Here is a 16,400-nt window from a genome sequence, read left to right on the forward strand (position 1 = left end):
AATTTCAGTAAATGTGATGATTACTGAATCGCATTCAGTCAATTATTTTACTGAAATTGCAACCCAAAATTTGCTGTGTACATTTTCACAAAATTTTAATTTTTAAACATTGAAACCGAACCGATAAATGAGAAATCATCAGTTGGAAAATGTCGACTAATTTGATTACACGCAGAAAAATAGGGCATATTTGAATCAACAAAACGTTTTGTTGATTTGAAAATCAAGATTTTTGTTGAATCGACGCTAAACGTCAAAGCAACTTTTTCAAGAAAATCAAGGTTTGTTTCAACGCAACGTTGATTATATTCAACAAAAATTTTGTTGAATCAAACCTCGTACAGGCTGATTCTACAAAATATTTTTCTGTGTGTACACTTAAACTCTTTTTTTCCAATGGCCATCTAGTTATTTGCATAGATGATTTTGAGGAACGGATTGTATTTGAGTACAATTCTAGTGTTTTTTTTTAATAGGTCCTATAAACATATGAAAGACAATAGTTTATAGGACATTTTCAAAACAAACTCTAGAATTGTTAAACAGCAAGATATTTAAAAATCAACAGAATAAAATGAGAATCCCCTGATTATGATCAATATTTTAAAATGAACATAAGGCCGTTGCAAATATTTTTTGAAATTTATGTTCTTCGGCTCTGACCAAAGTCGAGACCCCCCCCCCCCCCCCCCAAAATAAAAAAATCATAAATTGGAATTTCATAAAAGTTCAAAATATTTTTAAACAAGCCCAAACATGCTAAATATTATTAACAATGCAGAAAAATGCTTTTCAGGGTTTTTTTTGTCAGTAGGTTAGATTTTTATTTTCAATGAAATTTTTAATTGTTAAAAAAATATTTTTTTTTGCCCCCTGATTTTTCGACCCAATGTTGAAGGGGGCGGGAAGGGGGCGGGGCACTAAAACATTAACATTACATTAACATAAATAATTTGTTGCAAGCCACCATATAAACTAAGAAGTTTAGGTGCTCCTGGAAGGGACATCGTACATCTACAAAAGCTTTGCTTTGAATTATTTGTAACATAAATTAACTAATCGTAGCCACTTGCAATCATCAGCACACCTCAACCAACTCTCGTTCCAATCTCTCTATCTCTCTCTCGAAACCACACTCGTTCAACATAAATGTGGTAATCGACGCAAACGCAACAACAATTTTGCGCACCCCCCCAAACAAGTCCTCCGCACCATATCGGACTAGTCGCGACTGCCATAATCCAAAACCCAAGTGAAATGGAATTATGCTACACCGCCGCGCAAAAATGATGGGAATTGATGGCGCAATTGGTTGGTCGGTCGGTCGAAAGGAAAAGTTTGAACCAAAACAAACCGATAAGCATCACCGATGAGTTACACAGTGTTGTAGTAGGTACAACTCGGCAAACATGGAAATCATACCCACACGTGTGTGGATGCGTGTGCTTAATTGGAAGTTGATTACTTTAGGATGTTGGCATGGAAAAACTGGTTACATGCTGCGCTCTTTTTCTGTGGTGTTTGTGTGTAATTGTAATAGGTTTCTGGTTTAAATCAACAGCCGCGCTGCCGTGGAGAACGATTAACTTGGAGTAGTTGTTGCAGGAACAAAAAAGAGAGATAGATTGCGGTAGTTGCTGAAATTAGCGTAATGAAAGTGTGCACCGACGGTGGTGGAACCACGCGACAACATGTCAGATTAAATAATGATCTTGTCGTAAAGTTAAAATGACATGTTGTAGTTAAGCTGAACTGGATGAAGGTAGATCTAGAATCAAACTAGACAGAGATTTCCAATTTATGACTTGTGGACAATCGTTTCACCACGCAACTCAAGACTGTTCGCCACCATTCAAAGAGAAAGATTACCCAAATGTGTAAACACGTTGAGCAAACATTTTCATATCTCAAACAATGAGCAATTGATTTCTATTATTTTGCACGTTCGCGACATGAGTGTGACGAAACTCGCCGCGTGACCATCTTTAGTCCTCACCAAGCCGAGTACACCCAAGTTGTACTACAACACACTATCTAGGTTGAGTAATCTCACCACAAGGGAGTTGTAAGCCTATTCCTAGCTATTGTTTTGCACGAATAGATCAACCCTCGGCCACCCAGGTGCTGATTTCTTCAGCGATCTGCGCCAGGCCAGAGAGAGGTTGATGGGATGACGTAAAAGGTTTCCCAGAGGTCGACAATCATCCCCGGCGCGTGATGGAGAAGGTACAAATTGCCCGCCGTCGCAGCATGAACTTCGGTGGAGATTCATCTCGCGAGATTGCATTCGCAATTGACATGCGGTTTGACACGCCGTAGTGCAATTCAGCAGAGATTGAGGCTGTGGAGAAATTGCTTGATTAGCTATTCAGTGTAAATGCTGCAAGGATTGAGGCGATGCGATGTAATCTCGGGATATTGGCAGTAGAGTCGACATAAGCTGAAGACTTGAAGCTTCTTATAAAACGTACCTGAACTTCAACTTGAAGCACCCAAAATTACCCTCCAATGCTCAATATTTACGTGCAAAATTTCACTACTTATCCAATGAAGCAACCCCTAAACCATCATTGTCCGTTACATAAGCTGGCCCATTAACACACAATCGACCGGACCCCGGCTTGTCTTGCCCGGTGTCTCGCTTGTGCAACTCTCAACAGTACGACCAGCTTTGCCCAAATTCCCCGCGATAACCGCGTTCGCACAAAAACGTTTGTTTTGTTTTGCCTTTCTCGACTCGACCACCTTCGGACTAGCGCAGACCTGTACGGAAGCAAAAACATGACTCATCATCGCCGAACGGCAAAAAAAAAACACAACAAAACCGATTCCAGGTCAGGCCGAACGAAAGTGAGTCCGCGCGCGACTTTGTTTGCATCACCGACCTACCTTGTTGGCGTGTAGGGGCTGTTTGTCATGTCAACTTTCTTCGCGTCGAAATGGAAAGTTTTTTGCGAACCAGAGGTGAACTCCGGGTGACCTCGAGCGTACTCGACCCAGCATCCCAGAGCGTTACGAAATCGATGGCGCCTAATCTCCTCGGGGCGCCTCACTTGAAGGGCCCCGGTTATTACATCTTCTCTCAATCTCTCTCTGGTTGGGCTGCCTTCGGCAGCAGCTGATCCAGGAAACTGGCCGTAAAAGTGAAAGTGGTTACACCACTTGTGTCTTCTCCTCAACTGTGCCGTAATTTATCTTCTTCGGGGTTAGCCCCCGCGGGGATCTCGGGGTGAATCGCGTTCTTCCGATGGCGTAACGGTGTAAACCAGATTTTGACACTCTTCTTTTTTCTCTTCTCTTCTTCAGGAGCTTCCAAAAGCGGCAGCTTTGATGCAAGACCAGCTGTCCGCGGACGAGGCCAGCCTGCAGACCGTTGAGGAGAAACCAAAGAAGAAGGCTGCCGAGCCGGAGAAAAAGGAAACGTCGGCCGAGAACCACGACGACGATGAGGACGACGAAAGTGACAGCGACGAAAGCGCCGACATGAACAACGCTAACCGAGTTCACATCAAGCTTCCGCTGGATCTGGACCTGACCGAGCTGGCCCACGCTATGCTTCGCCAGAACCAAAAGTCCAAGATGAACTGTGTCGTCGAACGTCGTCGCTCGGAAGAAATGGTCGACTCGCCGCTCAAGACCATGCGTCTTCCGTTTGGAATGGCCTTCAACACCGAGCCCAAGCAACAGAAGGTCACCGGAGAGCGCATCGCCATCTTCTGCGAAACCGGAAACGAGCCCAGGTAAGATTTCGCAGCTCCAAGCTATTCAATCTCTAACCACAATCCCTTTCTAGAAACGAAGACGCCGAACCCGTCCGTCAGGTCCTGATCCCGATCCCACCGATCCGTTCCTTCGGACCCATCACCCATCTGCCCCAGCAGATGCCACCGCAGCCAATGATGCGTCAGATGCCGCGACCAATCTTCCCCATTCCGATGATGAACCACCACTCGCAGCAGCAGATCCCTCCGGTGCCAGCCCAGATGATGCAGGCCCCTCACCAGGAAGTCCCCATGATGCGCCCCAGCTTCCATCAACCTCAGCCCATGATTCCGCAGCAACTCCAATCTCAGCAGCCCCAGCCTCAGCAACACCAACAGCAGCAGCAGCAGCTGACCTTCCCCCAGCAGATGCAGCCACCACGTGCCGAAGTCCGCATCCAGTTCCAGCGCATCCCCATCCCGGAAGCTATCCGACCCTTCCTGCCGCCCCAGCTGATGCGCAACGGCCAGGAACAACCCGAAGTGCAGGTCCGCGAAGTCCCGCTGGAAATGGCCCTCCAAAAAGTCGGACTGTCCGCCGATGAGCTCAAGGACATCCACGAAATCGCCGCGCAAAAGTTCACCGAGCAGCTGAAGCAGCTGATCGGCGAAATGTCCGAATCGGAAGAGAGCGAAGAGGAAACCGACTCGTACCGCACGACCCCCGCCCAGGAACCGGCCTCGCAGCACTCCGAGGAGCGGGAACTGCAGGAACAGCAGCCGCCCCGCGTCCAGGAGCCGGAACCCCAGCCGCAGCACCCCGCCGAGGGCCAGATTCTCCCCATGGGACGCGCCCAGTACGCCCGCTCGCTGGTCAACCCGATCGATCTGCCCGGCAAGGTCGTCGAGTCGTCCGTGTCCGACGAGGAAGCGGAACGTCCCCACTGTGAGTAACGGCTCAAATTTCTTCAAAACTGTCGGTTTAGAAACGTTTGTTTACACATTTTTTCGGGTTCTCCAACATTTTTAACGGAGTTACCCAGATTCGCAGTTTCTTCGAACTAAACTGGAAAACTTTACCGAACCGCGTGCTACACTTTCTCTTATTGTTTTTGTTTGTTGACAGCTCTGACAGTTGTGCGCGGTTAGGTTAAAAAAGGGGTTCAGTCGATTAGGTCGATTAGGTCGACTCGATGGTGTCAACAGGGTTGCCATCTAATTTTTTTGTGAAACTATATCAGGTTTTTAATATCAACTATATTTTTTTAATGAAACAACCACAATTAACAAAACAAAATGCTTGGCTTGATAACAAATTTTGATTTGAGTCCAAAATTATAATGTTTTCAAATTGAAGCATTTTAAAGAAATTAAACAATACATTTCCTCAAAAATAAAAATAAATATTAATTCTATTCCTCATTCCTCCCCAGATGTCCAGCCACGATCGGTCTAAGTGCGGAAGGTTTCCAGGAGCAGCAAGCAAGCAAAAAAACAACAACAACAAAAAACCTGAAAAAATAAAACGCGCAAATGTTTCCAATTCCCTCCAAGAAAAGACAAACATTCCCGGCACGCGCGCGCTCTTGTGCTCTTGTGATGTTGTAAATGTAAAACGAAAGTGAGAGAGAGAGCAGATAGTCTAAAAGTTTACAAAAAAAATAAGTGACAAACATGAAAAGTATTAGCGAGCGAGTGAAGGAAGGCGGCGGCGACGAAACGAACGAGAGAATCTCAAATTTCATTGAAGCATGCTTTGTTAACAACAAAAAGAAAAAAAAGCAAGGCCTGCAGAGATGTTGTAAATAAGTCAGAAAAGTGAATCACCAAAATCCCTCCACTATAAGATGATTACCACACAGAGTAATGCGAGACAAAAAAAATGCCACAAGAGATGTCAGCAAAACTTCAAATTACGGAAAGATAAAATAACACCAACAAACTGAAGATCTTTTGCTAGATATACACTGAAAGGTTTCCTAAGTAGCGATGTAGTGATGTAGTGAAAAAAAAACAAACAAAAAACAAAAAATGATATTGTTTATAAAGTTTTTTAATCAAACTTGGAAATAACGTACAATTGGATTCATGTCAATCCACCAAAATTTTATAATTTTGAACCATTTCAATAAAGATGTTTTTACTAATTATGACACGTGTTTTATTTAAATCTTATATTAGCTATACTCGATAATGATTATATGAATAACAAATAAATGTTATTATTTAACCGTATTTTACTGATTTCTGTCAATATCATTTCAGAATGTTTTCATTCAATCTTAATATAATTGCCAAAACAGCATGAATAAACGATTTTGAAATGTTTTTTTTTGGTTTTCAAAATTTAATACCGTGTTAAAACCAGTACCAAAATATGATCCATTTTTGACGGATTTTCAAATAAATGTTTCGTTTTTTTTGCACATTAGACGTTTATGGATTCGTTTTTGTCATTGGTTTCCAGGTTTGGCAAAATAAATAGGAATAAAATCGGTACAGTCCAGACTCGATTATCCAAATCCGAATCGAATCATGAACAAAAAAAAATCGTATTTTTTTATTTACTAGTTTTAAACATTCAATTCGAGTTCTGGGACTCCATTTTAGTCAAATTAGAGCTGTTGATTGCTTTTTAGCATACTAAATATATTTTTTCAGTATTTCAACGACGCCTAAATGGCGACATCTTGGAGTTAAAAAATCATAATCACTTTAGAGCATGTTTGGGGTCATAGCTTAACAATCAAAAACAAGATAACGGAAAAATTGTGATTCGAAATGAAATTTTCAATTAAATTGAAACTAGAAGGATTTATACAAATTTTGAATGCTGTGACCACAAATCAAAAAATTATTATAAATCTTAGGAAAAAACAGTCATAAATTCTGATATTTTGCAAGTTTTTGAACCATAATGTGTGAATTATTCGTTGATATTTTTTGTACTGGAATTTTAATTTGAGTGTTTTTTCACCGCCCATCTCTCATCTCATCCCTGGACCTACCCCAGGGCCTAAATACAAAAACAGAATGTTTAAAAGTGATTAAAATTAATCTTGTTTGTAATATTTCGTTATCTTTAACCTTTCGGGACATGTTGAACTAGCGACATCTTGATGTCATTTGAAACGCCAAAATGTTGCATGCAAGCTTGCGTTAAAGTTTCAAAGTTGAAAAATAATGACTTAAATGTTGCACAAAAGCAATCTTTTCTTCGGATTATAAACAAAGGTTTGCTCGAAAAATATGTTAATATTGATTTTTTTTTTATTTGCTAGGTTATTAATTAAGTGTTTGATATAAAATAACTAGTGATTATTCTCGTAATGCAGGCAAACAAACAAAGCATGCAAGCTGTCAAAAAATTTGTTTGTTTGTTTGGCGTAGTCTAAGAATACCAAAAATTGTCATTTTGTCCGACTGAAGTTTTTTCTTTAACCACTTCTTATTTTTTCAATATAATTTTTTTTAAGCGAAATTAATTTCTAAGCTTTTTAATCGAAAAAATAGCAGTTCATGCAACAAGTTGATCAAAAGTCCCAAACTGAATTACCACATCAGATGTTAGAAATGAAATGAAAATTTGGAAAATATTTTTCGTTTCATTTTTTGACTTTTAAAATCGGACGCATAGATGCTGAGTAATCATCACTCAAAAATTCGACGTTATTTTGGCGATATAATAACCTTATTAGTTCTATTTGCTTTTCTTTCAAATGCTGTTAATGTCTTTGATGCAAATTTAAAGGACATTTTCTGATTTATAAAAAAAACATATTTTTAGGAAGCTTGGTCACGACTTTTGCAGGTAAAAAAAGTCAGGCATTAACAAAAAAAAAAAAAGAGAAAAAAAAATGTTAAGGCTACTACTTGAAAAAGGTGCAAGATATCGATATTTCTGTTAAGTTGTTTACGATAACCAATTTATTAAAATTTATATCCGAAATTGTTTTTTGACTTGTTTATACAATTTTAAACAATCTTGATTTTTTCGAAAAATTGGCAACTCTGTCAAATGAATTTTGTCCACATTAGTCCACCTTGTCTTAGCTTAATTTTTTTTTCATTTAAAAAATATTCAAAATAAAACAAAAAGATGATGCGCGTTTATTTTTGTGAAAAGTCGAATAAAAATTATTGTTTTAGAGTGTGATTTTTTTGTGATTTTGTTGATAAGTTTTACAACTTTTCCGAAGACAACCAATCAATCAGAAAATTCGATCTAAAGAAATGAAAAAAAAAAAAAAACAGAAATTAAATTTTCAATAAAGGTTGTTTTTTTTTGGAGAAATAGTAAGTACCCCCTGGGATACCCCCTGATTTGATTCCTTAGGCAAAAATATCGGAAACATTACATTTTTTGAACCTATACAAACTTTAACGATAAACTAGTATACACTGATTTCATTGTATTTATATATTTGTTTTTAGAATTCAATTAATTGCATTTTATTACTTGCTCAATTCCTAATATATAATTTAAAGTAAATTTTAAATTAATTTATTGATAAAACCAGTAATATTATAATTAAAAAAATATTTTTTTTTTAAATTATTTTTATTATTTTAAATATCATTTAGATTTTTCGAATGAATTTATTATTTAAAGATTTGACAAATTGTAGAGACCTGGAGTCGGAGTAAATGAAACTTAATCTCAAGAGCTTGGAGTCGGCGTCGAGTGAACGCTCAGTAAATTTGACACACTTTTCAAGTCCACTAGTTTTTGTTTTTCGGTGGATAGAAATGATACATGCTAAATTTGATCTTACCGATGACTATCCACCAGGGCAAACACAATTCCATTCTCGAGTCATCATGATTTGTTGAGAAAGTTCGCGAAACACACAGCCAGTAATAATTCATTAGCCGATTAACCAATTACCGATCCGCCTCCCCGGTGATCGCGCCACCCCTTTCGCCGCGCTCGCGGTCACTGAGCAAACAACAAGTGCCATGCTGACTGATTTTTTGTTCGTTATCTTTGCGTTTCGTACAATCTTCTCGTCATCTCTGGGGGTTGGAACCACAGACAAGCATACGGAAGACTGCGATCATTTTTCAGTTTTTTTGTGGTTGGAAAAACGCTCAACAGATTGCGTTAGCGTCACTCAAATTCACGTCAAACATCTCGTCCGCTTGTCTGTGGTTGCGACGACGAATAGGGACGGACAGAGCGCGGTCATGCGGTGAGGGTGCCAAATTAATGAACTTTGTTGAATTATAATAGGATGGCAATTATGGGACAGCAAAAAAAGAGAAGCATTTTACCGATGCTCGCAGTTGGAAGGGGGCGCACTTGACCTTCGGTGCGAGAGGCACTTGCTCGACCTTCCTCGCCATCATCTTGCTTGGATAAGTGCAATTGTTGATTTCTTTTTTGTTGTTCTACCAGTTGAAAGACGGTTGCGCTTAAAATATGACTGATTTTACACGAGTTTATTGATGGTTTCGTCTTAGTTCCTAGCAGTAAGTTGTAGTTTTCAAATTTTCAACACGCTAACCTAAGGTTTCTCAAAGTTAATACAAAAATAAATATTACAAGAAATATATGTTCAATAGTATTTACACAATGCTTCGCAAAAGTGGGGATTTTGTTTTGATTTATTCGGGACGAGTTAAACGGTCTGTTTATTTTCACATAATTTGTTTTACTTTAGCCTAAACGCCTAGTCTACGTACTTAATTCACTTATGCATATATTTTGTTACAATTTTGTTCACAACTTCGGATTCTGTTTCAAACTAGGGCACAAGAACGATAACTTTCGACTGCTAAAATAGAAGTATTGTTGCTCACAACTAGTTTATTAATTTTGGTGATCTTTAGCTCAACACTAATGTTGACATTCTGAGCTGCATTTTTTTTTAATTTTAGTTTCCGCAAAGTCGATTTCACATTTCACAGAAGAGAACCGACCAACCTACGACCACACTACGACGAATGACCCAGATAAAAATGGCTATTGTTTTACTATTTTCCCTTCCGCTTTCTCCAACATGTTCACATTTAGTAAAAAAAAGACAACTAGAATACAAACTTTGGTTGAGTCTCGTTCTCACTGTTGGGTGTTGCTGTTTTTGTTTTGCTAGTATTTTTCTTCGTTTTATTTTTTTTCTTTCATTTAAGGTAGGTCCGCACCTTGTTGTTTTGGGCGCACGTGCTCGCAATAGCAGATACATATTGTGGTTACGCAATTGTTGCCGCCTGCAAAGGAGAGGTAAACAGGAGATGCCAACTTTAAACAAGATTTGTATATCACATTGTTGTTGAATAAGTGATGTAGAAACTTTACGAAAGAAAAAAACATTTTGGGTAAAAAAAAGTAATTTGTAAGCAATTACTATTTGTTCTTTTAAAAAAATATGTGCGTTTGAAAACATCCCAAAAACGAGATAATTCACATCAAAGAAATCAATCTCCACTGATCATGTGCTGATTTGTCTCTCTTCATCGCTGAAGCAGGTATTAGATTGTAACAAACATACTTGCAAACAATTTAAAATGTATACAGGCTGACGTTTCTGCAAACAAATGCAGGCTAGCTGTCAAAAAGTGCGAGTTTGTTTGTTTGCCATAGTATAATATCTGCTTCACCGGTACAAGATGAAAGAGCGCAGAGCAGTCAGCAATTATGATCTTAAGTAACCAAGGTTAACGATAATGGTTATCATTATCGTCGGGACGATTACGATAATCTATCGTTATCGTTATAATCTTTATAATTCTATCGGCGATAACGGACGATAACTCATTTTTAAAATCTTTCTGAAATTGACTTAATCAAATTATAATTTTCCCAAAATACCGTATTTTTTGAAAGTGCTAACATTTTTATAATTTTCAATATGGGTATCAAACGATTCGAAATTTTCACAAAATACCGTATTTTCTCTAAAATATTTAATTTTTTATAATTCGCAATATGCGTATCAAACGATTCGAAATTTTGCATGTATTTTCACTGTTTTAGAGTTTTTTGAATGAAATACTAAAATTTTCACAGAATACCGTACTTTTTGAAAGTACTCAAATTTTCATAATAATTTTCGGTCCGAATGATCCACACAGGCAGGCAGGTATCAAACGAAGTGAAATTTTACCTACATTTCTATTGTTTTAGAGTTTTTTTTAATGAAATACTTAAATTTTCACTAAATACCGCATCAAAATTTTCATAATTTGCAATATGGGTATCAAACGAAGTGAAATTTTACTTGCTTTTTCACTGTATTAGTGTTATTTTAATTTTACACTAATATTTTCACAAAATACCATTTTTTTAAAGTACTCAAATTTTCATAATTTGCAATATGTGTGTATCAAACGAAGCAAAATGTTACCTGCATTTCCACTGTTTTAGAATTTATTGAATGAAAACCTAAAATTTTCACAAAATACCGTATTATCTCGAAAATACTCCATTTTCGATTCAGCATTTTCCCGACATTTGGACAAAAAATCAAAATTCCGGATTTTAGCGAATTCCAGACTTTTTTTTTCTCGACTTTCCCAATTTCCCGCGATGAGTGGCCACCCTGGAAAAGCGAACCTTAGGGAAAGTCTCCACAAAGTTTAGGCTTAATAATTAAGCAAAAATGATCGAATGTCTGCAGCAGTGTTATAAATGAGTGATAGAAAAAGATTTATCATTTGATGATTCCTGCACCAAAATGTCAGAGGGTATAGCGATCGTCACTATAGCTTTGTGAGTTCTCTCTCTAAGAAAATATTTTTCTCTGGCCACTTTTTCAGCAGGTAAAACAAAAACATTTTTTTGTTAAAGATAAAAAAATAATAGATTCCTAAAGACCTACGTCAATTTTCATGTACAACGGTGAAACACACCATTAAAAACCATTTCTGATCACTTTTTTTCATTTTAATATAAACGAAAATGACAAGACAACATTTTTTCGATGGATCAACTATGGTCCCCTTGAAACGAGCTGTCAAGTAGACCCTTTTCTGTCAAGAAGGGCCATGAAGTTATTTTTTTTTAAATTGGTTTAGTATACATTTTAAATCCTTTGTGGTCGTACAAAGCGTCATTGTACTCAGAAAAATAAGCGTTATCGTTGTGAACTATAATATCACAAATTTAAGTTAATTTTTAGGCCCAATTGGGTCTTAAAATGAAGCTTAGATTGCTGATATTATTGTTTACAGCGATAAAGCTTATTTTTCTGAGTACAATGACCCTTTGTACGACCACAAAGAGTTTAAAATTGAATTTTAAATCAATTTTGAAAAATTAGCCTCGCGTTCCTTCTTGACAGAAAAGCTTCTACTTGACAGCTCGTTCCAAGGGGACCGTAGTTGATCCATCGAAAAAATGTTGTCTTGTAAATTTTTTTTTGCACTGAAATGAAAAAAAGTGATCATAAATGGTTTTTAATCGTGTTTTTCACCGTTGTACATAAAAATTGACATAGGGCTTTAGTACCCAATTGCTTGTTTTTAAATAATCTTAATACCCGCAACTCCACGCAGTCCTTGAGGGTAGAACATGAAATTTTAAGGCATAAGATGACTATCTCACTGACCCAAACCATCACCCTTTACGGTTCAGTTCCGCCGAACTTAGTTTCCAATGCCAAGTTCATTTCCATAAACTTTGCCAGCAAGCAGATTAGTTTCTGTGACGCATGGCTGATAAATCTGTGCTTCCCTTCAAGGTTTACAACCTCCGCTGCTCATTCTCTAGCGCCAATCTCTAACAAGTTCCCCAAAAACCAAACCCCAACAAAAGGCAGCCAAGGTGAACCACCTCCGCCAAATGCCAAAACACAAAACATATGATAAAGAAGGCAGTGTGTAGAGGAAAAAAACAAGCAAGAGATGCACGAGCATATACAATACCTCTTCCCTCTCCTGCGCCATCATCGTCATCGCCGCCGCTCGGCCTTGGCCTTAGCCATTCTCGCACTGGTGGCCTTCGCAGTTGCTCCAAAAGATGCAGTTTCCCAGCCCGCTGTTGCAGATCAGAAACACGGCCACCAGGAACACCAGACTGCAGATGGTGCAGGGCTTCCGTTCCAGGAAGAACCCGATCAAGTACAGCACAATAAACATGACGTGTGTTTGCATCAGGGCCGGGTTCGTCGGTTTCGGAATCAACAGAACCGGAATGAGACATTGCAAGCAGTACATGGTCACCGGAACCGAGGAACCGCTCACACGTACATGAACACACACACACACACGGGAAGGACGGAACAGCTCCGGGAAAGCTTGAGCGAACGGGACCGATTCTCGCGAGCACTACCGTCGACGGCCGCTGGTCATTGTCGCGCACGCGAGCCTTCTTTTTACACAGTCACTGAAGAGTCGTCCTCGTCATCCAAACAAACAATCTGCTGCTGGGCAAAGTCTCGATTCCGCGGAGATATTTTACGCGAATCAAACTCAGCTCGTCGCTGCTCCCCACTTTTTTGCAATATTTTTACGCGTGACAGCTGACCGATTTGCGGATGTGTCAGATACACGCTGAGTTAGGGTTGGGTTGTTAGTTTTTGTAATTTACCTAATTCTTAAAATTTGCGAATTCTGGTTTTTTTTATATGAGTTTTTAAGATTTTACTGAGATTTAATTTTGAATTTAATAAATGTTTGGAATGAATTTTTGTGCACTTTTTATGAAAATTTACATTGAATTACATGATAAATTGATTAAGAAATCAAATAGGGTCCTAAAGCCATATATGTAAATTTTAATGTACAACGATAAAAAACACGATTTAAAACGGTTTCTGATCAGTTTTTTTTCATTTTAATGTAAAAAATAAATAAATTGATAAGACATCATTTTTTCGATGAATCAACTATGGTCCAAGGGGCTGTCAAGTAGAACCTTGATTTATCTGTCAAGAAGGGCTGTGAAGTTAATTTTTAAAAATTGACTTAAAAATACATTTTCCATTCTGAGTACAACGACCCTTTGTACGACAACAATTGAATGTTTAACACTTTTGAAATGTTAGTCTTGATTTAAAAATTTTGAAAATATTGTTTTTGAAAAGATTGGAAAATTTCAAGAATGTTTCATATTTTAACATTGTAAATCGTACCATTAGATGCTGAGATATCGAAGTTAGGAAATGGTGGGTTGTTTGGCTGAGACTTAGAAAACATCAATTTTCCTGTTTTTAGACCTTTGCATGGCAATATCTCAGCAACTAAGGGTCGTATCAACAAAGTTCAAAAAAGCAAAATGTAGAGATTTTTTTTAGCTTTTCAAAAATATTTTTTCAAAAGTGGGCAAACATGTGCACTTATTTAAAAAAAAATGAAAAACTGCTGCTATTTTCAAAAAAGTTACCTAAAAATGGCTTTTACTTGAAAACGGTGCACTTTATCAAAATTTCACAGAAGAACTTTTTGATTAAAATTTTATTTTACATCGAAAAATGAAGTTGAAAAATTCTTGCGTCCAATATTTCGATTTTTGAAAAATCAGTATTGATTCAAAAATACATAACTCGGTCAATGATTTTTTGCACAACCTAGATATTTCTTAAAAGTTGGCATTTTATGTTCCCTAAAACATATCAAAAGATAAAAAAATCAAAATAGCGTTTTTTTCGCAAATCAATTTACAAAAAGATAAATAAAAAATCCCCAATTTTTTTACCGCGTTTAATTTTTTTCATTGTAGTCCTTATCCATACCTACAACTTTGCCGAAGACACCAAATCGATCAAAATATTCCTTCAAAAGATACAGATTTTTGAATTTTCATACATCATTTTTGTGTGGACAGCTGCAGCTGCCAAATTTGTATGGAAAATTATATGGACAAACTAATGATGCAAAATGGCTTCTTTGGGCGTAACGAAGGCACCAAAAAAGTTTCAGCCAGATAATACAAAAAAATCGAATGACCGAAATCTGAGAGAATTGCTCTTATGTAACCATTGATGTAACCCCCTAATTAATTATAACTCGCATGCCGAAGACTACTCAAAATTGGGTAGCGCTCGGTAACTGAACAAAAATAAATAGCACGTAACTCTCTTTTACCGTAGCCGCTATGTTTACAGTTCTGTTTGGCGCGAAAACGCAGATGCTTGTGGTAGCGCTGTTGGAGTCTGATGTCGAAGTGTGTGCTGCAAATAAATTGAAAATAATTTGTTTCAAAAATGCCCCAACCGATGGAAACTAGCCAAAAGCCGGAGGACAAGTTCGATCCCGCGTCGCTGAACGATCTGCTCCCGTTGTACTACAGGCGTTTGTTCCCGCACCTACAGTTTTACCGCTGGATGTCGTACGGGTTGTGTGAGTATTAAAGAAAATAGTGGTTTGTGCGATTTGTGCTGATGAATTTCTTCCAGCGGAACCGTCCGTGTTCACAAACCGTGAGTTTTCGTTCACCCTGCAAGACGACATCTACATCCGGTATCAGTCGTTCGAGAACCAATCGGAACTGGAGAAGGAAATATGCGCCAAGAACCCGTCCAAGATCGATATCGGAGCGGTGTTCAACGTCCGTCCCAAGGATCACCGGGCCAGTACGGTGATGAAGCCGGTCCAGCGTGAGCTAGTGTTCGATATCGATATGACCGATTACGACGAGATTCGGACGTGCTGCAGCGAGGCCAATGTTTGTCCCAAGTGTTGGAAGTTCATGACCATTGCGTGCAAGATAATCGACGCCGCGTTGAGGGAGGATTTCGGCTTTGAACATCTGCTGTGGGTCTTCAGTGGTCGGCGAGGAATCCATTGCTGGATCAGTGACAAAGTAGCGCGCTACTTGGACACCCGTGGACGAGCGGCCGTTGCGGAATATTTGAACATTTTGATCAGCGGTGGCGAAGGAACGGTCACCAAAGTGAACATCAACACCGATCGAATGCACCACGCCGTCAAGAGGGCTCACCGAATCATCGAACCGTATTTCGAGGAGATTTGTCTGGTTGACCAGGACATGTTTGGAACGCCAAACGGCCTGCGGAAACTTTTGGCGATGGTTCAAGATGAGGGCGCCCGAATGGACCTGGACAAAAAACTCAAACCACACGAAGGAGACTCGAAGGCGATTTGGAAGGCATTCGTAAACTTTTTTGAAGCCCGTCGTATCACCGGAAAGAACCGCAATCGCAAGCTGAGACACGTCGTCGAGGAAGTTCAGCTGGCCCTGACTTACCCTCGGATCGATATAAACGTCAGCAAGGGATTCAACCATTTGCTGAAGGCTCCATTCTGCGTGCACCCGAAAACCGGCAAAGTTTGCATTCCCTTCAACCCGAACGTGGCGGACAAGTTCGATCCCACCCAGGTGCCGACCATCACGTAAGTTGAGACATTCATCTTCACAGCACAAAGCTCTTAAATTTTCTGCTTTACAGCGGTCTCCTCAATGAAATCAACGCCTTCGACGAGAAGCTCAGCGCGGACGGGGAAACGGAACGGTCGCGCATTAAGGACTACAAGAAGACCAGCATGTTCAAGGGGACGGTCATCTTTGAGGAGTTTTTGCGCAAGCTCGAGCAAACGTTCAAAGGGAAGGCAATTCTGGCGAGCGATCGGAAGATGGAGTTTTAGGGGGAGGGAGAAAGCGGTGGTTATCTTTATTCATTAAAATTCTTTTGTACAAATTATAATTTTGAAATTATAATTTATAATTTCATGAGAAATTATTCCTCATTTGTTTTATTCGTTTGCTAGTATATCATTGAAGATTTAAGAAAGAGCACA

At 38.9% G+C, this 16,400-nt stretch overlaps 3 protein-coding genes across 3 annotated transcripts in view; 2 read left to right on the top strand and 1 right to left on the bottom strand.

The window, feature by feature from the left end:
• The window catches only part of LOC120428978 (putative uncharacterized protein DDB_G0271606), a 38,369-nt gene extending 33,020 nt beyond the window's left edge, over window positions 1–5,349 (top strand). Inside the window, exons 3-5 of the mRNA XM_039594111.2 lie at window positions 3,307–3,740; window positions 3,794–4,647; window positions 5,135–5,349. Coding sequence (XP_039450045.1) covers window positions 3,307–3,740; window positions 3,794–4,647; window positions 5,135–5,157 — 1,311 coding nt within the window. The 3' untranslated portion in view covers window positions 5,158–5,349. The remainder of the gene's footprint in view (window positions 1–3,306; window positions 3,741–3,793; window positions 4,648–5,134) is intronic.
• A 3,766-nt stretch (window positions 5,350–9,115) lies between these two features.
• LOC120428977 (bladder cancer-associated protein) lies at window positions 9,116–13,165 on the bottom strand. The gene is made up of 2 exons (XM_039594110.2): window positions 12,567–13,165; window positions 9,116–9,911 (listed from the first exon to the last, which is right to left on the bottom strand). The coding sequence occupies exon 1, from the start codon at window positions 12,855–12,857 to the stop codon at window positions 12,618–12,620; it is 240 nt and encodes a 79-aa protein (XP_039450044.1). The 5' UTR covers window positions 12,858–13,165; the 3' UTR covers window positions 9,116–9,911; window positions 12,567–12,617.
• A 1,607-nt stretch (window positions 13,166–14,772) lies between these two features.
• On the top strand, window positions 14,773–16,277 carry LOC120428981 (DNA primase small subunit). The gene is made up of 3 exons (XM_039594120.2): window positions 14,773–14,981; window positions 15,038–15,995; window positions 16,052–16,277. Exons 1-3 carry the CDS (start codon window positions 14,846–14,848, stop codon window positions 16,245–16,247), a joined length of 1,290 nt encoding a protein of 429 aa, XP_039450054.1. The 5' UTR covers window positions 14,773–14,845; the 3' UTR covers window positions 16,248–16,277.
• The last annotated feature ends 123 nt before the right edge of the window (window positions 16,278–16,400 follow it).

The sequence above is a fragment of the Culex pipiens genome, chromosome 3, assembly GCF_016801865.2.
Source record: "Culex pipiens pallens isolate TS chromosome 3, TS_CPP_V2, whole genome shotgun sequence".
NCBI classification, from domain to species: domain Eukaryota; kingdom Metazoa; phylum Arthropoda; class Insecta; order Diptera; family Culicidae; genus Culex; species Culex pipiens.